The sequence below is a fragment of the Somniosus microcephalus genome, chromosome 3 (assembly GCF_052327205.1).
Source record: "Somniosus microcephalus isolate GS21.2 chromosome 3, FLI_Smic_1.0, whole genome shotgun sequence".
In the NCBI taxonomy this organism is placed as follows: Eukaryota; Metazoa; Chordata; class Chondrichthyes; order Squaliformes; family Somniosidae; genus Somniosus; species Somniosus microcephalus.
In genome coordinates this window covers 74,736,146-74,761,205 of record NC_140989.1, presented here as the reverse complement: position 1 = coordinate 74,761,205, position 25,060 = coordinate 74,736,146, and the positions used below count along the sequence as shown (strand labels likewise).

Genomic DNA, 25,060 nt, shown 5'->3' with positions numbered 1-25,060 from the left:
CTATCCCCTACCACTACAACATTTCTTTTAACTTCCCCCCCCTCCCCCCCCACTTGAATGGCCCCCTGCTCCACGGTGCTGTGGTCAGGTTGCTCCTCCTCCCCGTAGTCCCTGTTCCCATCCTCACAGGGAGTAAGAGCCTCGAACCTGTTGGAGAAGTGCAAGGGCTGCGGCTCCTCCAACACTACCTCCTGGATCCCCGTACCTGCCTCACTTCTAGTCACACCATCCTGACCCTGGCCACGGACTACATCTGAATTAATTAATCTAATTGGTGTGAATACCTCGTGATACACAGAGTCCAGGTAACTCTTCCCCTCCCTGATGTGTCTCAGTGTTTGAAGCTCGGACTCCAGCTCTTCAACACGGAGCCAGAATTCCTCGAGCAGCCAACACATACTGCAAATGTGATCACCGTGAGCATCAATGGTGTTCACCAGCTCCCACATATTGCAGCAGCAACACATCGCCTGATCTCCCATTCTATGTAATTAATTAAATTTATTATTATTATTCTTAAATACCCTCTGCCCCGATTCTAGATGGTGAATATCACACCTTAGAAACTATAAACCAAAGAGATTTAAGCTTAAAAAGGGAGAAATACTTACCAACCAATCACTTACCCGCTTTCTGGTGACGTCACACTTGGATTACTTTTTACCTCTCTCTCCTTCCCTCCGAGTTCCCAGACTGGAGATTGGTAAACTTACCTGGTCTCTGGGACTTTTATAGCCCCGCTGCTGCTGCTGAAACACCCGCCGACGCACTTGCAGCAAAATCATAAATGCTTTCCTTGTACAGTCCCCATCACTTGCACTGTCCACGCTTGTCACGGACAGTCGGCTATATCTGGCAAATGGCGCTAACCATTTGTCATCACCATAGGTCAATTAAACTGTTTCAGGCAGTTCCATACTTACCAATTTCAAAGCTCTGCTGATTTCAGGCAAAGTCAGGTCTTCAATCAGCTGCTTACACTGGTAACAACTGTGGGAGACAGTTGGAAAGCAGAGACTTCGAACTACTTCATTCTGATGGTTTTACCGGCCGCCACATATACAGTAGCGGGAAAATCCTCACGGGAATATAGCCCGCTATATGCATTGGGGACTGTAGTTGTGTTTAAAATTTTGCTATAAATAGCAATCAGAGGAAATCGTCCTTTAAAGACAGCAATTTAGCATAGAAGAGATTGTGTCACCATTCTCTAACTTTGGCATAACTCCTAAATAGCATTTTAAATGCTCAAAATCATCAAACCTAACAAGTCTAGGAAAAATCCATAAAATATGTTTTTCTTGCCTATCTAAATTTTGTTCTGATTCCGATGTTGAGAATGTGTTACTATTAGTGGTTACTAGCAAGTTTCTCATGAAAAGCTGTATATATTACACATTGTCTGGGGAGCTAAGCAAAATGCTTCAGTTAATGAAACGTCTCATTTAGACTGAATTTTTGCAATATAGAATGAAACATCAAACCTCAATGTGCGTAGTAACCGTGATAATGAAAACTCAGCAATAGAGACATTGTAGAATAAAGACTGGCATGAAGGTTTTTTACACAGACTCTGTGTGTCACGGTGACCTCAATGTCACCGTGTTAACTGGCTAACACACCATTGTAAAACATTTAAAAAATATTCTGTTCATTGAGAACTGAGTCTCTAGTTGTATCATCTGCACTCCTTTGTTCAAATGTTCTGCTTGCTTTTGCTCCTGATTTGAACAGTGTTTAAAATCTGATGCACTGTAATGCCCTTTCCAAAACCAAATGCATCAGATTCATATAGATCAGTAAGTGAATCTTTTAGAATTGTATCTCAATTATATCAATGATAATCACTTGAAGCGTGCATTATATTGTGTTTTTATCACAGCAAGGATTGTATTTGAATTCTGCTTCATCTTGTGCCAGAGAAATTACTGGCATGGTAAGCACCCTTTTCTCAATATATGCACGTCTTGTTCAATTCTGTGTAATTAGATATGGGTGAATAAAGGAATTGTGTCTTTAAAAAAAATTGTAACATTTCTGATATACACAATGTTTGATTTTTGTCTCCAATACGCTCTCTGAAGTTCAGATAATGACTGGAATTTTCCGCCTCCCACAGGAAATGGGTGCGGACAGATGCTCGCCCATTTTAATGGTGTCCGATTTCCTTCTACAAGTGGAAGGCGGCATACAGCAAATCCATCCATATATGGGCGAGCGTATTGTAATGATATTCAAATGACAGGAATTCTCTCTTTTTTCGTCATTTGTGCCATAGCAGTGCTGGATGCAAAAGACATCTGCTTGCCCCTTGCACCAGTATTGCTATATGAGTGGGGGTGGTATTTAAATTTTAAGGCTCTTGGAGCCAATGCAGTCCATCGCAGAGCAATCGATTGCACAGATTTAGGCGGCAATTTTGAAAAGGTTAGAAGTTTTCTTTTTAAATAAAATTAGCCAGCAGAACAGAGGCCTCTGGCCCCTCCAAGACCTGCTAAAGGCTGGGAAAACCACCATAATTCCTACCACACCAAGAATATACTGAATTCTACAATAGCACTAAACCTAGCCCAGTAACTGAAAATAAATTCAAGATTTTTTTTTAGAATTCTGGTAGTTCATGGCACTGTTGAACTCACTGATAATGTGTATGAATTTAATATCCTCTTCACCTGACTTCCTATAACAGTATGGTCCCTAGTTTGCTGAAATCCATTATCCATGCACAACTTATTCATTAATAAAGGCCTCATACAAGTTGCTGAAGGTGAAACAAGTCAAACAGTTCTGTAAGTCCCTAAGAGTTCTCCAAAAAAGGGAGCACTTAGCACAATGCAATGGGGCTTTGATCATAAAATGGTACCACACTAAAAAGGCCAGGAGTCCACATTCCATCATTTCAGTGAGAGCTTGAGCTCTTTCTGAATTTTACTTGCGGTCCTTGACAGTAAGCAGAGTTTGAAGGCCACTATTAAATGACTCAAAGTTCCAGGAGGTGGCAACCACTTTTACACAGTCAGTATAAAGAAATTTATGCAAACACCTTCCACAACTCTACAAATCATTCCTGAAAGGAAATTGTGCCCAGTGACACATTGTACTGTCTGTCTCCTGTGGTTTCACACCTTCCTTGCTACTTAAAGGAAACACGACTCCCACACTGCTCCTCAGGGTACTTCACCCCCCTCAGGACAGTACTCCTGTCATTCTTCATGAAGTACTTTCTTTTCCTGGCAGCTTTCAAGGCTGCTTAAACTAAACAGGAGAGACACTTCAAATATGGAAGGAGTTGGCATGCTGTCGTGGATAATTTTCACTGAGTGTGTCCTCCCTTTGGAGTAATCTGCCCGCTTTGCATTCATTTTCTCTGTTCCTTGTAACTCTGTACACATGAATGAAAAGAAATGTAGAATGACATTGCTTGTAGGCCTGTTTACTTTTGGATTTGCTAGCTGATTGCAGGGGCCAAAAATGTGCAGGCTGGCTGTTATTCTTTAGTCTGCTTATAGAGGAGCAAAAACAAAACACAGGCCTTTATCTGAACAGTCGTTCCACTTAAAAAATCCACATATTTAAGCAAAGTTATGATATACCATTTATTTTAATAAAATGCTTGCTAATTCAAAGGGGGGAAAGCAGTCTTTGTGTGAGAAAAGGGTTTTCATCACAAAAAGTGATGTTACTACCTAGTAACCTTGAGAGTCAATGAAAAATATATCCTGTTCAATAATAATGCCAATAATATAACTGTTAACTCTAGAATGAAAGGATTGCTGTGAGGTGTGGAGATGTAGCAACAGATGTGTCTGCTTTTCTGTTTTGTAGGTGTATTTAGTCTTGGAGTCCCAGTGGATGCACTCTTCTTTATTGGGAACCAGCTGGTTGCAACCAGTCACACTGGGAAAGTAGGAGTGTGGAATGCAGTCACCCAACACTGGCAGGTGAGCTGCATCCTTAAGGAAATCTTGTAAACTTTTATTTGCTGTTTTGACTATTTTTAATCCTATGCTGGCACCATCAGCTAGGCATATCATAGGATGAGCTGACCATATCCATTTCATTGCTACCTCACATTCACAAGTTGCAAATGTAGTAAGATACTGAGTAAATAATTTTCAGTATCCAGGCTCATTCATTTGATAAACATGAAGGTTTATTAAAAGTGTAATCCATAGGGATTCGTATGCACAAATGGTTATACAAACAGCATGCTGAATTTTTCTGTCACTCTTAGCAAACCAGTAACTTAGTAACACTAGGTCCTGCATCAAAACTCCTTTGTTCCTTCATGCCTTAGGATATGCAACATTCAACCACCAGTGGAAGTTGGGGTGGGGGTGAGGTTTTTTCTGTTTATAATCTTACTGAAAGTATTGTTGAGTACAAAACTGCTGATTCAGTAGGTTAGACAGAATGGGGTCAATTTTCAGTGTGTCGTGAGGTGGGCTTTTAGGCGTGCGGGGGGCAAAAATCCCGAATTCGGGGGTCCCGACACCATCCCACCCAAAACCCGCCTCCACGTAAGTTTCAAAGGAGGCGGGTACCCGCCCCGCACTGGGACCCGCCAACCCGAGGCGGGAAGGGATTAGTGCCAATTAACTGCCTGTTAACAGGTAGTTAACACAGTTTTTAGCCTAATCCCTATTTTGAAGGGTGTTGTGTGGGATTCCCGACGGCTCCAAACCACGCCAGGTTAGAGGAGGTGGGCCGTCAGGTTGAAGGACTTGGAGGGGTCGAGATGTCGGTGTTCAGGTGAGTGACAGGTGCATGAGTGCAAAGGTAAGTGTGTTTGGTGTGTCTAAAGTGTGTAAAGAAGTTTAAATTACCTGTACTTACCTTAACAGCCTTCCTCTAGGCTTCGGGAGTCCATCATTCAGCCGGCGCAGAAAGCAGAATGGCCGCGATCTGTCAAAAGTGACAGCCTTCAGCTTTCAGTGCCGGCGTGATTTCTAACTGAGTCTGCGTAGAAGGACTCCGGTTAGAAGTCAGACTGTCAGTGTTTGACAGCTTCAAACAGCTGTGAAACACTGATATTTCATCTGTCAGCACGTCTTGACAGATGAAATTTCAGTCTGTGACGTCACCTGTTGCCGGGTGGCCCTTAATTGGCCTGCTGAGCCCGCTGGGCGGGCTCAACAAGGTCAATCAAGGGAAAATTGCGTGGATTGGCCGCATCTCGATGGAGGCGGGACTAAAACCTGAAAGTTGTAGTCCCGCCTCCTTCCCGACTTCTGAATGAAAATCCAGCCCAATGGGGCTGAAATACTGCCACCAGCGCAAGTTAGGCTTTCTGTTGCATCGCTGGTGCAAAAGGTTAAGCAGTGCACCAACTGCCTGAAATTTCTGCTTCAGTTCATTCAAATAATTATGCCTAGCTGCCGATGCAGCTTTACACTTGTGCGGGGAACAAGCCCAATGGGATAAATGGGAATTCTAGCCTGCAGGACCAAATTAAAAAGATGGGCACACTTAAAGATAAATGTCTGCATATGTGGACAAATAGTTATTTTCAGCCTCTAGCATGCTTAAATAAATTTCAGATATTTGTCAGCCTTTGCCAAAGGTGGGAGGGGATAAGTGTCGAGAATAAATTAAGTGAAAGGGAACCCAATTTAGAGATAAAACAGATTCTGTGGGCAAGTGAAGAAGTGGTATAGCAGCCAGTTCCTGTTTGAAGGACGGCTAAATGAACATGCAGCTGTATAAGATGGGTGTGAGGAGCGTTGCCCAATTAGGCCCGTTGAGGCACTGTCCCAGCCCTGACACCATTCTTGGTGGCAGATGGTAAGCTGGTTCAACACTGTGTACTTTACATAGGAAGAGGAATAGGCCATTCAGCCCCTCAAGTCTGTGCTGTCATTCAATTAGATCATGGCTGGTCTGTACTTCAGTTCCATTTACTCGCCTCTGGTCCATATCCCTTGATACCCTTGCCTAACAGAAATCTATCCATCTCAGCCCACCGAATTTCTAGGCCTTTGCCATTTAGGGGTATGTACTGGTTATCTATCATATCAAATACTTCCCACTGTTTGTAGGTTTACCCATTAACAGTTCAGCCCAGTTTACTGAGGTCAATTCAATTCTCATCCCTTCAAAGTTTGCCATATTTAAATTTAAAACTTTGGTTTGTGACTCTCCCTTCTCCCGTTCAAACCTAATATCAAATTCAGTTGTATTATGGATACTATTTGCAAGATATTCCCTTACTGTCAGATTATTATTAACTAATTCTGGTTTGTTACTTAGCACTAAATTTAGTATGGCCTGTTTGCTTGTAAGTTTTAAAACGTTATTCTAGGAAACTGTTACATGAATACAGATCGGAAGAATGTATCTTAGGAGGTCTGTAGACAACTCCTACCAAACAAAGTCTTGCATCCTTTTCTGTTCCTTAACTGTACTCAAACCTGCAGGACCTAGAAATAGCAGGAAACAGTGTTGACCCACTTACAGGAAATGGCCAAGCAAACCAGGCCCTACAGCAAACGCATCTTGACAATCCAAAGATTGCTTTCCACAGTGTTGTTTGTTCCACATGTACTTCTCACCCAGGCAAAGTTCTCTCTCAACCTTGCAGCCCATTCTTTGCATTTCATGCATACCCATATCTTAGGAGGGTACTTCTTGCAAGGTACAGTGTAGAGTTGTGAACCTTACTATAGTCTGATCTTTCAATGCCATTACATCAAGTTATTTTAGATCAACCAAGCTGCACGATGCACATGCAGTTACTGACACCTAGACATGTGCACAATCTGCACGTCAGCCTGTTACTTTGCATGTGCTCTTTCACCTCCTAACCTCTTGAGACAATTGTTGTGCTGGTGCAACAGAGGCCACCTTGAGGGCTCAATTCCAACCTAGAAAACAGACTCCCTTGTGAAGTCTTCTATGACATGACCAAGGATCTCTGATGAGATCTGTGGATTAGCTTACCTGGATAATGATGGATCTGTGCCACTAATCTCGGATACAGGCAGATACTCCCCTGATGATTCTTGTCCTTCAGCTCCTAGAAAGTAAGAGGAATTCTACAGGAATGTCCATCCAACAACAGGGCTACTCCACATTAATTAAAACACCCCTGATTGATGGGTGGTAATATGGGGAAAAGGAAACGTGGAAAAACCATAATAAATGAAACTGAAATGCAAATAAAGCAATGGTCTAAAAGGACAAATTGAAAAAATACCAATTCTAGGCAGATACAGTTTCCAAGAGGAACAGGAAGTCAATTCCAGTGGCTATGTGCCTACTGAGTGGAGCTGTGCACAGTGATGCCGTCACATTGGTACAAACCACCAGTATTTGTGGGGCAGGGAGGTCCTAATCTTAATTATTTTTTAGAGGTTTAATGAGGCACGTGCTGCGGAGCAGTGTGAGTTACTTGCATCCTCAGTGGAGAGTCGGTGGAAAAGCTAAGGCAACATGTTTAAAATACAAATTGGGCGCAAGGCCTCTGCCTCCAGCTTTCTGCCCCCTCTGATGCAGGGGAATGGAATCTTAACCCCATTGTACTTTACCTCTGACCTGACCTGGGTTCAAGTGCCATCTAATTTATGGGATGGAAATCAACTCTGCTTGCTGGTTGTAAGGGATCCATGTGCAATAAGTGCGGCACACTCAACCAGTTCCTAGTAGAAAAACAAAATACTGTGGATGCTGGAAATCTGAAATAGAAACCGAAAATGCTAGAAATACTCAGCAGGTCAGGCAGCATCTGTGGAGAGAGAGAAACAGAGTTAATGTTTCAGTTCGATGACCTTTTGTCAGAACTGGAAAAAGTTGGCGATGTAACAGATTTTAAGCAGGTGCAGAGGCAGGGAAAGGGGGAGGGGAGGAAAGAACAAAAGGGGAAGGTCTGTGATGGGGTGGAAGGCAGGAAAGATTAAAAGACAAAAGGGATGATAGTACATGTGTGCCTGTAGTACAAACTGACATGTTCCAGCAGTATTGATTGTGGAGCATGATCAGTGGAAAGTGTAACTTAATGTTTTTAATGTCTCTTTCATTGTTTCTCTGGTAGCCTTTTTAAACTGGCATTTCTTTCTTTATGTAAATGAGACAAAATATATTCAGACCCATTACAACAATTTTCAGTTTTTACTTTTGGTTATGGATGTTAAGTTCAAGTGAAAAGATCAATAATTGTGATATGATCCATGTTTCACCTGAAATTCCCTGTTCAAATATGCAGGTACAAGAGGTCGTCCCTATCACAAGCTGTGACACAGCGGGAACATTCCTTCTGCTGGGCTGTAACAATGGATCAATATATTACATAGGTAAGAAATCTTTTGTAAGTATTTGAAATCTTTTGTTACTTACCTCTACTGATGGGTAGCTAGCACGGAGTCAGGGTTAGGAAACTGCACAGACTCTTAGTAGTGAAAAACATTGGATGTGCAGCATTACAATGGACATCTGATGTTCAGGATGCTTTCATTTCAGTGTCAGCTGTGACTCAGTGGGTAGCACTCTCACCTCTAAGTCAGAAAGTCAAAAATCTAGGCTGACACTCCAGTGCAGTGCTGAGGGAGTGCTGCACTGTCGGAGCTGCTGTCTTTCGGATGAGACATTAAACCAAGGATCCGCCTGCTCTCTCAGGTGGACATAAAAGATCCCATGACACTATTTCGAAGAGCAGGGGAAGTTATCCGGTGTCCTGGCCAATATTTATCCCTCAATCAACATAACAAAAAAAACCAGATTATCTGGTCATTATCACGTTATTGTTTGTGGCTGCCACGTCTCCTACATTGCAACAGTGACTACACTTCAAAAGTACTTCATTGGCTGTAAAGCGCTTTGGGATGCCTGGTGGTCGTGAATGGTGCTATATAAATGCAAGTCTTTATTTTTTTTTCTTTATTTCTTTTTTGCCCTATAAGTATATGGTGAAAATTTGTGGACCATCATTACTCATCATTGGGGCCCTCCATTATGTTGGACAATAGAGGTTCCACTATAAGCCATTGCTCTCATTTGATACTTGCCAAGAAAGTTGATATTACATCTGTGTTTAGGTTCACCTTACCTCATCTCATTCTTACAATAAAGTAGTTATTTCTTTGTTTCAAGTTTTATCTGATTAGTGTTATGCAATTTGAAGTATACAAATTGTGGGCTATTTGCTAGTGTGCTGACATTCCTCTTAGAAGCTTGTCGCTGGCATTTTTGTACTTTGTCTTGTTACTTAATCAACTCTGACCACTATTTTTATCTGACCTCTAATATTCCCATTTCTCTCCTTACATGTTCTCTTCCCCCCACCCCCATATAATTTCCCTCCAGTGTATCTACTATTCCGGAATGTAAGCATAAAAGTGTGACATCAGCTCCAAATTTGATGGATTTAATGTTTTATTTTTCATACGTAAATTATGGCACATTGGTTAATAATACTATTGATCCTACTCTATATTATAGATATGCAGAAATTCCCTTTAAGGATGAAGGATAATGATCTTCTGGTGACTGAACTTTATCATGATCCATCAAACGATGCCATCACTGCACTAAGTGTGTACCTCACCCCAAAAACAAGTATGTGCATTGCCAGTGACCAATAGTCTGTTAATTAAAATCACACAAGTGTGTCCTAATCCATTGCAAACATTATTCAGCACAGATTACCAGGTGAAACAGCAGACAGTGACAGACAGTGTAAGAGGCACCACTGAGCAACCAGCTTTCCCAGGGAATGAATGATGTGATGGAAGCAGAAATATTGGGTGTGGGGGGACCCCGCAATGTTCCTTTCTTTTTGGGTGCACGGCCCCTTTAACGGGCTGCGCCGCCCATTCAAATTTCCGCACATGTGCGGTTTTTCCATTGTGAAGCCGGGAAGCGGTCTGCGCGGGACCTCCAGAGCGCTGCACAGCCATGCAGCATAACGGGAACATTGTGGGTGGGGGGTTACATTCAATTGTAGTGTTCCGCTACATTGAGGACGGAGGAAAGAATCTTATTAAGGTGCCATTTAAACAGAGTGGCAGTAGAAGCAGAACTATTGCTCTCGCTGCCCCTTGACTTGGAAGAGGTGAAATCAGCCAGGATTCCTGCTCCTGATCATTACCCATGCCCCTGCTGGAAAATACACGCGGATGTTGGTGAGGACAAGATTGGGCTCAGCTGTGATATCCTTCACAATAAAATAGCTTGCCAGTACTCGCTGCCTAGGCTTACATGGGCTGGCCAGGCAAGGTACTCAACCTGTACCCCAGCACAAGTCAGTTGCCTAATGAGAAAAGGGGGATGAAAAAACAGGATCTGGCTGACCAGTTGTTACACTTGTAGATTTTGGATGTAATCAAGTTTTGAAAAATTTCAGCTAATATGTGGTCAACAAATGTATCTTCCTCTATTTGTAGGTGTCAGTGGCAATTGGATTGAGATAGCATACGGAACCAGTTCTGGCGCAGTGCGTGTAATAGTCCAACATCCTGAAACTGTAGGGTCAGGTCCCCAGCTCTTCCAGACCTTCACAGTTCACCGCAGCCCAGTGACTAAAATCATGCTGTCTGAAAAATATCTGGTGTCTGGTAGGCTTCTGAATTTTGTTTGGATTTGAGGTGGCTTATATGTCTATATTTTCAGTAACTTGTACATTAATTTTCTTCCCACTTAAGTTTTACAGCCTTCCATATAGTATATATTACTTAGTGTATGGTAGGTGTAGTAAGCCTCTTCAGTTTGCAGTTAGTCTCAGTTATAAATAATCTTAAAATATACGAATAACCTGACTGGAAGACAAATTAGAAAATGTAATTCCTTAGAAATTAGAATGGGGAGAGGTCAGATGACGATCAGAACAGAGGAAATTTTAGGAATGGGGCAGAGCTCTCTCTTATTCTCAGAATAACCCCTTCTATGCAGGTTTTCACTATCTCTCAATGCCTTCTCTTTTCAGAAGTGCATCTATCTAATTGTCTTTTGAACCAATTGATATTGTCCACTTCAGTAATCTTTTCTGTTAACTTATTCCAGCACTCCATTGCCCTTCAGATGGAAAAGATCAATTTCACTTGTCTTCCTCCTTCTAACCCTATTTTTTTCCTTTTTCACCTCTGGTGTTTGAATCCTTATTCGCATAAATCAAGTTACCTTGATCAATATTGTCAATGATCTTCATAATCTTCAACATTTCAATTCAACCACTGTAGGGTCTCCTCTCTTCCAATGAAAACAAGCTGGACTCTCCTTAAACTTTCCTCATAACTGAAATTCCTGCTATCCAAAATCAACTTTAATTCTTACCAGGCTTGAGGACAATAATATCCTTCCTGTGATTAGGTGACTGGATCAGTGCATGCTATTCCAGATGGGATCTGAGCAATGCCTTATAAAACACACCACTGCCACATTTGATTGTACTTTATCCTCCTGCTAATGCAACCCACTACCTTGCTGTTTTTTTTACAGCATTTAATCGTTGTGCTGATGGTTTCATGACTTAGTGGCAGTGCCATATATAAAGGGACTTACTGTGCAACTCTGTGCAAACCCGATGGTGTGATTCATGCTTTAACACAAGTGCTGGCCTGGTGCAACTTTACACAGTGAAACCAGTGCACTGAATTTAAGAATGATCAGGGTCCAGATAAGCTTTATACCCTAATTCGGAAGGAATATTTACTTATGCAAATCTTTAGCAAGAAGTGCTACAGCTTTACGTTTTATTTACAGTGATGTAGTACATGTGAAATGTGTCCGGTGTAGTTTTTCTGCTTATTACCCAAAGCAGATTTCTATTTGACATATTACAGTTTTAGTGACCCACATTACTTAACACTTATCCTTTGGGTTACTGCTTGAACTACCTGTCTTTCCACTTGTAGGATTGTGAAAATTATATACATTAATATTATTATGGATGGTCTTAGTCAAGACTATGGAGAAGAATTGCTCTGTTATTTATAATGAGATAAAAGCATCAATAAAGATTTCTTCTGGTTAGTATTTATACTGCAATTGTAAGTGCGTTTGAAAAATTACAATTTGCAAGAAATAATGACCAGAGGAAATCTTCATGTATACATCTATGAGTTGGTACACATAACGTCTCTGAATATTGGGTTTATTCTCTCCTAGTTGCTAATATGAACACAGAAGTCCGTGTAAGAAAGAGAGGGCTGAATCATAGAAAGTTACGGCACGGAAGGAGGCCATTTCGGCCCATCGTGTCCGCACTGGCCAACAAAGAGCTATCCAGCCTAATCCCACTTCCCAGCTCTTGGTCTGTAGCCCTGCAGGTTAGAGCATCCCAAGTGCACATCCAAGTACTTTTTAAATGTGGTTCAGGTTCCTGCTTCTACCACCCTTTCAGGCAGTGAGTTCCAGACCCCCGCACCCTCTGGGTGAAGAAATTTCCCCTCAAATCCCCTCTAAACCTTCCCCCAATTACTTTAAATCTGTGCCCCCTGGTTTTTGACCCCTCTGCTAAAGGAAATAGGACCTTTCTATCCACTTTATGCCCCTCATAACTTTATACACCTCAATAAGGTCTCCCCTCAGTCTCCTCTGTTCCAAGGAAAACAGATCCAGCCTATCCAGTCTTTCCTCATAGCTAAGATTCTCTACTCCTGGCAACATCCTTGTAAATCTCCTCTGTACCCTCTCTAGTGCAATCACATCTTTCCTGTAATGTGGTGACCAGAACTGCACACAGTACTCTAGTTGAGGCCTAACTGGTGTTTTATACAGTTGAAGCATAACCCACCACCCCCCCCCCCCCCCCCCCCCACTCTTGTATTCTGTGCCACGGCTAATAAAGGAAAGCATTCCGTATGCCTTCTTAACCACCTTATCTACTTGGCCTGCTACCTTCAGGGATCTGTGGACATGCACTCCAAGATTCCTTTGTTCCTCTACACTACTCAGTGTCCTACCATTTAATGTGTATTCCCTTTCCTTGTTAGCCCTCCCCAAATGCATTACCTCACACTTCTCCGGATTGAATTCCATTGGCCACTGTTCTGCCCACCTGACCAATTTATTGATATCTTCCTGCAGTCTACAGCTTCCTTCTTCAGTATCAACCACACAGCTGATTTTAGTATCATCTGCAAACTTCTTAATCATCCCCTCTATATTCAAGTCAAGATCATTGATATTTACCACCAAAAGCAAGGGACCTAGTACTGAGCCCTGCGGAACTCCACTGGAAACAGCCTTCCAGTCACAAAAACACCCATCAACCATTACCCTCTGCTTCCTGTCTTCGAGCCAGTTTTGAATCCAACTTGACACTTTGCCCTGGATCCCATGGGTGTTTAACTTTGTGACCAGTCTGCCATGTGGAACCTTATCAAAAGCCTTGCTAAAGTCCATATACACTACATCAAACACACTACCCTCATCTACCCTCCTTGTTACCTCCTCCAAAAAATTCAATCAAGTTTGTCAGACACGACCTTCCCTTAACAAATCCGTGCTGACTATCCCTTGATTAATCCGTGTCTTTCTAAATGAAGATTTATCCTGTCCTTCAGAATTCTTTCCAATAGTTTTCCCACCACCGAGGCTAGGCTGATTGGCCTGTAATTACTCGGTCTATCCTTTTCTCCCTTTTTAAACAAGGGTACCACATTAGCAGTTCTCCGGCACCACACCTGAAGCCAGAGAGGATTGAAAATTAATGGTCAGGGCCTCTGTTATTTCCTCTTTTGCTTCGCTTAACAGCCTGGGATACATTTCATCTGGGCCTGGTGGTTTAATGACTTTTAAAGCTGCTAAACCCCTTAATACTTCCTCTCTCACTATGTTTATTTCATCTAATATTTCACACTCCTCCCCCCCCCGATAGCAATGTCTGCTTCGCCCCTCTCCTTTGTGAAAACAGACACAAAGTATTCATTAAGAACCCCACCGACGTCTCCCGCCTCCACACACAGATTACCCTCCTGATCTCTAATAGGCCCTACCCTTTCTTTAGTTATCCTCTTACTCTTAATATATTTATAAAACATCTTTGGGTTTTCCTTGATTTTACTTGCCAAGAATTTTTCATGCTCTCTCTTTGCTTTCCTAATATCATTTTTAATTGCACCCCTGCACTTTCTGTACTCTAAAGATTCTGGAGTATTTAGCCCTCGGTATCTGTCATACGCCTCCCTTTTTTTCTTTATCCTACCCTGCATGTCTCTAGACATCCAGGGGGCTCTAGATTTGTTAGTCCCACCTTTTTTCTTTAAGGGCACATGTTTGGTCTGAACCCTCTGGATCTCCTCCTTAAATGCCTCCCACTGCTCTGCCACTGGCCCAGAAATTCCGTTCACAACTCTCCTGCGGGCAGACGGCTGCGATTTGGAAAAATCTCCGCCTGGACCAGAGGGCTCCCGGGAGGCGCAGAATTCTGTTGCTGTGCCTCTTCAAACTGCCGGTGTGCGGGGCACACGTATCCCAGGGGCGCGTGTGGTTCGCAGCGTCCCTGGGATCACATGGGCCATGGGGAGCCAATCAGAGCAGGGAATCTCCATTCATAGCTTTAACAGGAAGACCTGTCAAATCTATGAATAGAGATCAGCCCCAAAACATAAGTAAAACTTAAAATGAATTTTTAAAAAAATCATATTTTTAAAATGACTATAAATTACATAAAATAAAATTTTTGTTTAAAATAGTTAATTTTTGGGAAAAAATAATTAACGTTTTTAACAGGGCTAAAAATAAACTTACCTTTCTTTAAAGTATTTTAAAATGATAAATCAGTGGAAACATTTTTTTTTACTTTCTTCAACTGTTAGCCTGGTAAAAGCAGGCCTTGCGCCCAGGAGCTGCAGGCCTTGCACCTGCTTTTCTAGGCGCAGCAGTTTCTGACTTACCTGGACTGAAGCAACTGTGGGGAAAAAAACAGAAGTTTCAGCCATACATGCTGCCTATCCGGCGCAGGCATTTGACCTGTCAAGCCCTTTCTTCACAGAACAGAAGTTCCGGTTTCCAGCGCATGCGCAGTGCGTGCCTAAAACCGGCACTTCCGTTGGCCCTACGGGTGAGTACACCGCGCGTACACACCTGTAGGGAACGGAATTTATGGGCCATTGATTTACCTTCAAGTAGCTGTTTCCAGTCCACTATGGCTAAATCTCCTCTGAGCTTAGCAAAATTTTGCTTTTCCGCAGTCTATCCTTCTCCTTTTCCATAACTACCTTAAATCTAACAGAATTATGGTCACTAGCACCAAAATGCTCCCCCACTGATGCGCCTTAAACCTGCCCAGCTTCATTCCCTAAAACGAAGTCCAGAACCGCCCCCTCCCTTGTTGGGCTTGCTACATACTGGCTGTCTTGTTCTTGTACTGGCATTTGTGTTTACATTGGCAAATACTGGATACTGTATACCCCTATATTTTTTAATGTTTATGGAATGAATTGCAATGTTTTCTGCTTTCCTTATTTACCTCTGAATGTTGGATGTGACCTGCTATGATTAATGGCCTTTGTCCTGCAGTGTGTGCTGATAATAACCATGTGAGAACCTGGACAGTCACTCGTTTCAGAGGAATGATCTCCACACAGCCAGGCTCCACCCCACTGGCTTCTTTCAAAATACTTTCACTAGAGGAAACAGAGAGCCATGGAAGTTATGCAGCTGGTAATGACATAGGTAAATATTTGGGTTTAAGAGATGGAGCAGTGGTGTCAAAATACTTAGAAAATATAGCAAAGGACATCCAAAAGTTAAATATTGCTTGGAGGTACTAATTTCCAACATTTGATAATACTTCAATACTATTTTCCTCCCCCTACCTTTTGCATCGCATACATCATTGGAACTCTGTTCTTTCACCTCGGAGATTAATGTGTTCAGAAGGATGAATTTCTGTGTTTAATCACTGCTAAATGATCAAAAATGAATTAAATTTGAGAATTTGAACTCCGTTCCCAGTGGATGTGGATCTATAGAAGTTATTGCAGTTCAACACTAATTTGTCAGTTTTGTCTGAAATGCCTCAAGGTTGGTGGGTATAACAAATGGAAATGGCATTTGAGAAGCAGAACAATGTTGCCTTGTTGCATTGTTGGCACAGTGTAGAGATGGCCTCACTTTCCATCAGACTTGTGCTATATAGCGTAAATGACTGTCATTCCCTTGGTATAAATCAGAAAACATTCATCAGTTGATTTGGAAATGAATTCCTGTTTGTATCAAAAGGAAGTGACTAAAGGGGGAATCTCAGAACTGCTTAAAATATAGTAAATTGGGTAGAAAAGGTAAATCCAGAACATTGCTTCAAGCTGAACTATGACAAGAGGAGAAGGCGTCACAGGTTCGAATTAGTGGAAGTCAAATATAAGACTGATGTCAGGAATTTCTTATTCACACATAGGGTGATCAATGCATACAAAGAAACTTTGGAAAAGGTAACCATGCAAAAACCCTGAAATCATTTAAGAATCAGTTGGATGCAAGAATGAGGAGGGAGACTGAAGGGTCTTTCTGAATTGTTGAGCTTAGATAAGTCAAATAGTATTCCTTATTTGTATTTATCTTGTGATCTTTGACTGGTGGAGATAATATGATGGTTATTTTTAGGCTGTGTGAGTTAAATTGTTAAGCATTAAACCAAACTGTTAAGAGCTGATTTTGTATATTTGATTGCAACTTTGACTGAATGTTCCATTTATCATTTTTTATTGTGTGATTCATAGGACCATTTGGGGAGAGGGATGATCAACAGGTTTTTATCCAGAAAGTTGTTCCAGTCACTAACAAGCTGTTTGTTCGCTTGTCCTCTACAGGGAAAAGGTAAAGCTTTCACAAGTTTAACAATTTTGTCCCGCATCTTCAGGAATGATTGATATATTATGATTAATGTCTAATTACATTAGAAATCCTGGTATTTGATATTTTTGTTTCCAGGATTTGTGAGATCCAGGCAGTAGATGGCATGACAATAACTGCGTTTACTGTGAGGGAATGTGAAGGTTCTAGTCGGATGGGTTCTCGACCAAGGAGGTACCTCTTCACAGGCCACGGAAACGGAAGCATTCAGATGTGGGACCTGACGACTGCTATGGACATGGTAAACAAAGGGGAAGAAAGAGGTGAGATGAAAACCTATTGCAATTTTTTTTTAAATCAATGCAGTTCAGAGTTGCAGTATCCTCCTCTTTGGCATATTTACTGATGGTAGATGCTGAGATAAGAACCCTCTAGCCTAAATTTCTATTGGGCATAAGAGCAATAATGTCCTTTGCTGCTGGTACCTGTAAAACTATATCCCACTAAGTAAATGCCTTCAAGACAGGTGGTGAAAAATTGAGAGTGAGGAACAAAGTTTGAGTTTGATATATAACTAGATTTAACATGCTGTTCAAACACAGTGTTGAGAATGTGGATAAGCTCATATCTGAACCAGGTGTAGAATTGCAATGTACTGTTGTGTTCTTAATTATGTTCAGTTCGTAATCTAGGTATTAAATTCCTTTGCATATTAGCCATACATCCATCAAGATTTAACTTCAAGAAGGAGCAGATGTTCCTGAAAATACAAAGGGATTCCTGAATTATGTTGCTCAATCTTGAATGGATTAATTTTCAAAAATCAAGTTCCCATCATGTATGTTTGTTTATACATGGTGTAGAACTTTGGTAGTTTCTTCCTGCAGGGTACAGTGATATTTTACAGAAAATGAGCAGGCATTGCTTATATCTTATGGTGGTTGTCCAATATATTGCTTACATGTTATGGTGATTGTCTGATATCCAGTGATGTGGCGGATATTCTAGGTGACCTTTGCTGATCTTTTTCTAACATGGATGTGTGCTAGTCATAAATCATCAACTGAACAATCCATATGTATTGTATGAATGATGCAGTTCTGTGCAATGGCTCAACTGATGAATTCTCGGTAACTGGTAAATAGCCATTTTCTTGTGGTACAAATCTATATTATTCTGCCACCAGCATACCAGAATTAATAGATAGTTCTCCATGAATTCCGTAAAGAATATTAGATAATGGAATACCAGATAGTTCTCAGGAAATAATGGGTAGGTGTCAGAGAGTTCCATTGGGAATAGTGGATAATGAGAACCCATTAGGAGTGGTGGATCTCCAGGAGGAATTACAAGACATAATCCAATCGGGGCTTTACAAGACATTATAAGTGGCAAGTTCAAAGTTAGAGTGCTTTATGATCATTACAAATCTGAAATTGGATTACCTTGTCACCAGCAACAACAATTAGAATTTATATAGGGCCTTTAAGGTAGTAAAACGTCCCAAGGCGCTTCACAGGAGCGTTGTAAAACAAAATTTAATACCGAGCCGGATGAGAGATTTAGGGCAGATGAGGTCAAAGAGGTAGTTATCAAGGAGTGTCTTAAAGGATGAAAGAGAGATAAGAGAGGCAGAGCGGTTTAGGGAAGGAATTCCAGAGCTTAGGGCCTATGCAGCTGAAGGCGCAGCCAACAATTGTAGAACGATTGAAATCGGAGATGCTCAAGAGGCCAGAATTAGAGGAACGTAGATCTGAGGGTTGTGCAGCTGGAGAACTGTTAGATTACTTTATTTACATTATTATGGGGCAGAAATTGTGGACTCTGTGGCGGCGTACTCTCCGAGGTGTAGGGCTTGTTTTCATCAGCGTAAGGGTATTTCTAAGACTTAAATAAAACATTTAAAAATCCAAAATTATGCACACACCCTTTAAAAGAGTTTATGCAAATATTTTAAGATGTTTAAAATTATTTATCAAAAAATTAATTTTTATTCAGGCTGGTGCAGTGAAGGGACTTACTCATAAAATTGCAATTCAGTACATTTATAATCATTAGAATTCTGTAAATTGTATAATTAATTGGGGATTCCATTGCATATCATATGGGGATTCCCTTTGTAAATGATTGCAATGGAATCCTACTATGTGATTGGAGGACTGGGCCCATGTGATCCCAGGGACGCTTCAGAACCGCCTGCGTCCCTGAGATCGGTGGACCTTTCTGCTTGGAGGCCTGAGACTGCAACTTTTCACAGCCTTGACGCCTGGAGGTAAATTCATAAATGTTTCGCAGATCGAAGGCGTACTCCAGTGGTATGCCTCCAACCGCCATTTCGAGGTCAATGATTATATGCAGGATCTGAACTATAGCAGAATTCACCATTAAAAATAATCCAGTAAAACATAACGGCCTAGAAATTCACTATGGCCCCGCCAGCTGGCTAGCGCCCAAAAGTTAGCGCTGGGCGCGGAGCCATTTGCGACCGTCAGATATTCACTTTTTGCGCCCCAAGTCGGAACCGGGCGCTATTCCAGGGTGTGCCCGCCCCCGCTTGGGGCGCTGAAACTGAATTTCAGCGCTCTAGGTGCCGCTGCGCCACCCGATGCGGTGCGGCAGGCTGCGGTACTGCAGGCCTCCTCCTTCTCTTAAGGTGGAGGTGCCTGCAACGGGGAGATCGCCGCTGGATTGTGCCGGCAAATGAGCCCGGCACCACGGAGAAGTGCCGGGCTCGCGGAAAGCAGCTGGCAATGCCGCGGGGGGGGTGGTGGAGGAGGCCGGGGAAGGAGGTGCGGGCAGGCGGCCACCGAAAATGCGGCCGGCCGCACCTCCACCTTTATGCGCCCCACTAAGGCTGCAGTAAGGCCCTGGTCTCCGGATGTTAGTAGCGGCCGCCACGGAGGAGGCGGCGGCAACTGAATATGGGGGTCGGGCCGGCATCGGGGCGGAAACGGGGCACTGCGCACACCGATGACGTCATCGGTGCCGGCGCAGCGCTACCGGTTACCGCCGAGCTCAATATCAGCGCAACCTCCTCTACTGGCGCAGAAGCCCTCTTTAGGCGGTAACTGGGCGCAAAGCTTGCAGCGCCTTACTGAATTTCTAGGCCAACATGTCTATATTTATGTATGTATATAAGCACACACATGAATGTATATAATACCAAATAATGGTGAGTGGCTTTAAGTGCCTTTGTATAATTTTCTCTGTTAAAGGTGCACTATATAGCACCTTTAACGTAGAAAATAATGCAATGGCACTTAAAGCCACTCATGCTATTTGTTATATACATTCATGTGTGTGCTTGTATACATACATATATGTGGGCCTATTATATGTATTACTGGATTATTTTTAATGGTGAATTTTGCTATAATTCAGGTTCCTTGTCCTGTATATACTGATAATGTAAATAAAGTGATCTAACAGTTTGGTGCTGTCTTTATGATCATAACTGTAATAAATGCAGATATTAATATAGAGTTTACCTTAAGGCTACAGTTAAAAGTGAGGCACTCTGTAGAGTTGTGAAATTCTCATTTTTAGTGTCCTATCTATAAGCAACAAATGGCTAATTTAATTCACTACCAGTAAAAGGGTATACATGTGGTTCATGAAATAATCGACCCTTTTTCTTATAGATGTTGGAGGCCCCACGGAAGAAGAGCTGCTGAAGTTGCTGGATCAGTGTGATCTGAGCACATCCCGCTGTGCTACTCCCAACATCAGTCCAGCTGCCTCTCTAGTACAACATACCAAACTGCGGGAGTCGAGCTCAAGGTAATGGTTATCAAACAGACTATTTTATTTGCTATTTTTTAACAGCAGGAGCAGATTCTCCCAAGAAGAAAAAAGATAGTTCCAGTGGGATTGGAGGTGGAGGCTTTCCTTGCTTCTTTTAAAGATTTTACACTTTTATGTTGTGTCAAAAATGCTGCCACAGCATTTCTGTTAAAGGCTCTGAGTTATTATGAAGCATGTTCTTATTTGGATGCTTGCCTCCCATATTGCTGTTGTGGGTCTCTGATGCCTACCTGAAATGAGCTAGCTCCCAGTTCCTGTCGCTTCCAGAGCTGCCCATTTTTCCATGCAGTTCTTGGAAGCACTGCAAAGTTTTATGGGGTGGTGAGCTGACAAATTTCATATAAATCTGCTTTAAATACTTTTGTAAAGTTCATCTGACTTTGTGTGGCTTCAGGGACACCATAGAAAAAATCGCTCTTAGTAAAATTGTGTTTTTTTTTTTTAAACACTCAAGATCATAAATATTCCCTATTGGACTGTTAACTACAAACTTGTTTTGATCTTAGAGCCAATTTTGATGCAGTGGGAAGTATGTTTGGATCCTTGTTTATGAAAAAATGACAGAAATTTGGCTTCTACTCTGTAATACCATCTTTGTGTTTATTTGTCACCTTTGAGAAATATAGGCCAGTTACTATTTAACCTGATCAGACTACATTTACAAAGTGGGAACAATTACCATAACACTGAGCAGAAGCTGAAGGGTAACAGCAGCAGCATTCTGCATATTGTAATATTTTCTGACTTCATAGTGCCAGTGCTGTAAAGTCACTTTTTGTGCTTCATAGACCAAAGTCTAGTCTATCTCCTGTGGCATTGCTGATGAAACAAAGAAAAAAATTACTTTCTGGAGCTGTCTTTCTCTGTCTTTTATTTTCTAATTATTTATTTCTCCTTTTCAGTGTTTTTCTATCTTCCACTTTTCCTGTTTACCTCTTTCTTTGCTTTATGAACACTTTCCATCCTTGTCTGTTCTGTTTGCCCTCCGCTTTCTTGCTCTTTCTGTAAATCTCTCCTTCCCTATTTTTCCTTTCTTTTCTGTATATCTATCTGCCTGCTATCTCTCACTTCTCACTTTTTATGCTTTTCTGTATATCTATCTGCCTGCTATCTCTCTCACTTCTCACTTTTTATGCTTTTCTGTATATCTCTCTCTTTCTCCTCTCTTCTCCCCCCCCCCCCAATGGATCTCACTGTCTCCTTTTACTTTCATTTACCATGGAAAGCTGGAACCTGATTTGGTGACCAAACCCTCTGCTAGCTATAGAAATGATCTAGTTTGTGCCCGAGTACGAAGGAGGGAATAAGTGAATGGGGGGGGCGGGGTGCGGTTTAGTGTCTGGAAGGATGTGGGGGCCTGGGGAGGGATGTCTTTCTACCCAGGCTGGATGTTCTGCCTATTGCAGGCTGGGATTGCAGCCCAATGCTTAAAAACAAGCGTTTTCATTTTTTACCAAAGCTCATTTTTTTCCCAAACCATAAATTGTCGCTTAAACTATTTAATGCAGCGGACTGTTTTGAATTTCATTTCTGAGTTTGAATCAACCTTGTGCTGATGGGGTGGAAGACAGAGTCTGTCTTTGGTCGCTGCAATAGTTCTAAGCTCAATGGATTGAGCAATCTTGGCCTAATGAGATATTAATCCATAGCACAAAACTACCTATCGTTTCTATGCTTTGGTACTAAATTAGCAGTCTTGCCTATGGACGCTACAAAAATGGGAAATGTTGGTTTTAATGAATGATATTGGAGATTGAAATGTATCATTTGCATCTACACCGGCCAATGCTTTTTCCTTATCTCTGCATACCCTTTCTTTGGATTGGAATAAAAGTGGAGCAATGACAACAACACTCCATATTAGTCCACTTTCAGGTTGGCGGAGGGCACTTGCATCCAATTTCAAATAGCACTGTCCAGTGGCATATGTCTGCATGGTTCCTGTGAGTGCTGGAATATAAATTTATGCCCACTACTCCACATGACAAACTCCCAATCTGAAGAGGGTGAAAGTATAATCTCCAAAATTAGCATGGAAATAAAATTTTAAAAGCCAGTAATGTAAAATTAGCAATGCCGTGGAATAAAATTGGCAGAAATCTTATAAGAAAAATTAGGGGGGAGAAATTTAGTAGGTTGCGCCACCCGTTAAGCGCCTTAAGAGGGCACAAAGTGGGTCGCTGGCGCCCGGGCGTGGCACTGTCCACGCCTCCCGCTAAATTCTGTGAGACATTAGTGGTGGCGCTAACCGTTAGCGCTGTGCCGCTGCCGATAAGAACATAAGAAATAGGAGCAGGAGTAGGCCCCTCGAGCCTGCTCCGCCATTCAATAAGATCATGGCTGATCTGATCCTAACCGCCAATCCACTATCACAGAACCATCTCCTGAATCTAACAGAATTAGACACACGAAATAGGAGCAGGATCAGGCTACACGGCCCCTGGGCCCGCTCCGCTACCCACAGGGCCATGACCGATCCGAACCTAGACTCATGTCCAAATTCCTGCCCGCTCCCCGTAACCCTTAATTCCCTTTACTTCTAGGAAACTGTCTATTTCTGTTTTAAATTTATGTAATGATGTAGCTTCTACAGCTTTTTGGGGCAGCATATTCCATGGACCTACCACCCTCTGAGTGAAGTAGTTCCTCCTCATCTCAGTTTTGAAAGAGCAGCCCCTTATTCTAAGACTATGCCCCCTAGTTCTAGTTTCACCCATCATCGGGAACATCCTCACCACATCCACCCGATCCAACCCCTTCACAATCTTATATGTTTCAATAAGATCGCCTCTCATTCTTCTGAACTCCAATGAGTAGAGTCCCAATCTACTCAACCTCTCCTCATATGTCCATCCCCTCATCCCCGGGATTAACCGAGTGAACCTTCTTTGTACTGACTCGAGAGCAAGTATGTCCTTTCTTAAGTATGGACACCAAAACTGTACACAGTATTCCAGGTGCGGTCTCACCAATACCTTGTACAACTGAAGCAATACCTCCCTATTCTTATATTCTATCCCCCTAGCAATGAAAGCCAACATTCCATTGGCCTTCTTAATCACTTGCTGCACCTGCATACTAACCTTTTGAGTTTCATGCACCAGGACCCCCAGATCCCTTTGTACCTCAGTACTTTCCAGTTTCTTGCCATTAAGATAATAACTTGCTCTATGATTTTTCCTGCCAAAGTGCATAACCTCACATTTTCCAGTATTGTATTCCATCTGCCAAATCTCTGCCCACTTACTTAGCCTGTCGATGTCCCCTTGCAGGTTTTTTATGTCCTCCTCACTCACTACTTTCCCTCCCATCTTAGTATCATCTGCAAACGTTGATATGTTACACTCGGTCCCCTCCTCCAAATCGTTAATATAGATTGTAAAGAGTTGGGGACCCAGCACTGACCCCTGCGGAACACCACTAGTTACTGATTGCCAGTCTGAGAATGAACCATTTATCCCAACTCTCTGCCTTCTGTTAGATAGCCAATCCTCTATCCATGCCAGAATATTACCCCCAATCCCGTGATTTTTTATCTTGAGCAATAATCTTTTGTGTGGCACCTTGTCAAATGCCTTTTGGAAGTCTAAATACACTACGTCCACTGGTTCCCCTTTATCCACCCTATACGTTACTTCCTCAAAGAACTCCAGCAAATTTGTCAAACATGACTTCCCCTTCGTAAAACCATGCTGACTTTGTCCTATTAAATTATGATTATCCAAATGTCCTGTTACTGTCTCCTTAATAATGGACTCCAAAATTTTACCTACCACAGATGTTAGGCTAACCGGTCTATAGTTTCCAGCCTTCTGTCTACTGCCCTTTTTAAATAAGGGTGTTACATTAGCAGTTTTCCAGTCTGCCGGGACCTTTGCCGAGTCCAGTGAGTTTTGGAAAATTATTACCAATGCATCCACAATCCCTACCGCCACTTCCCTCAAGACCCTAGGATGTAAGCCATCAGGTCCAGGTGATTTATCCGCCTTGAGTCCCATTATTTTACCGAGTACCACTTCCTTAGTGATTTTGATCGTGTTTAGCTCCTCCCCCCCTTTAGCCCCCTGTTTGTCCAGTGTTGGGATATTCTTAGTGTCTTCTACTGTAAAGACTGATGTAAAATATTCATTCAGTGTTTTTGCCATCTCCATATTTCCCACCATTAATTTCCCAGTCTCATCCTCTGCCCCGCTGACGCCCCAGCCACGATATTTGGCAGCGCCCCCTGATTTACCGCCGGACGCTATGTCCGACCGGTTCAGGGGGGCCTACCTGCAGCCGGGGAGGCGCAAATTAAAGGAGAGCTGCGAGGCAGCCATTTATGTTGTTGGCCGCCTGCCTGCGCTCCCGTCCCCGGCCTCCTGAACCGCCACCTGCCCCTGCGGAGTGCCGGCTGCGTTCCAAGAGCCCAGCACTTTTCTTCGGTGCCGGGCTCTTTTGCCTGCACTCCCGATCCTCGGGGGCCCAGCTGGGCCCCAGATCGCGTTGCACAAGGCCCCTCTCCTTTAAGAAGGGGAGGAAGGCCTGC

General features: G+C 42.4%; 1 protein-coding gene across 2 annotated transcripts in view; it reads left to right on the top strand.

The window, feature by feature from the left end:
- kctd3 (potassium channel tetramerization domain containing 3) overlaps window positions 1-25,060 on the top strand; it is a 91,228-nt gene that overhangs the window by 62,628 nt on the left and 3,540 nt on the right. The window contains exons 10-18 of one of the 2 annotated variants that reach the window (XM_085981163.1): window positions 1,883-1,936; window positions 3,826-3,941; window positions 8,201-8,288; window positions 9,433-9,549; window positions 10,377-10,547; window positions 15,454-15,609; window positions 16,656-16,752; window positions 16,867-17,051; window positions 20,370-20,508. In XM_085981163.1, the coding sequence (XP_085837289.1) occupies window positions 1,883-1,936; window positions 3,826-3,941; window positions 8,201-8,288; window positions 9,433-9,549; window positions 10,377-10,547; window positions 15,454-15,609; window positions 16,656-16,752; window positions 16,867-17,051; window positions 20,370-20,508 (1,123 nt within the window). The remainder of the gene's footprint in view (window positions 1-1,882; window positions 1,937-3,825; window positions 3,942-8,200; window positions 8,289-9,432; window positions 9,550-10,376; window positions 10,548-15,453; window positions 15,610-16,655; window positions 16,753-16,866; window positions 17,052-20,369; window positions 20,509-25,060) is intronic. The other variant, XM_085981160.1, reaches the window with a different exon arrangement.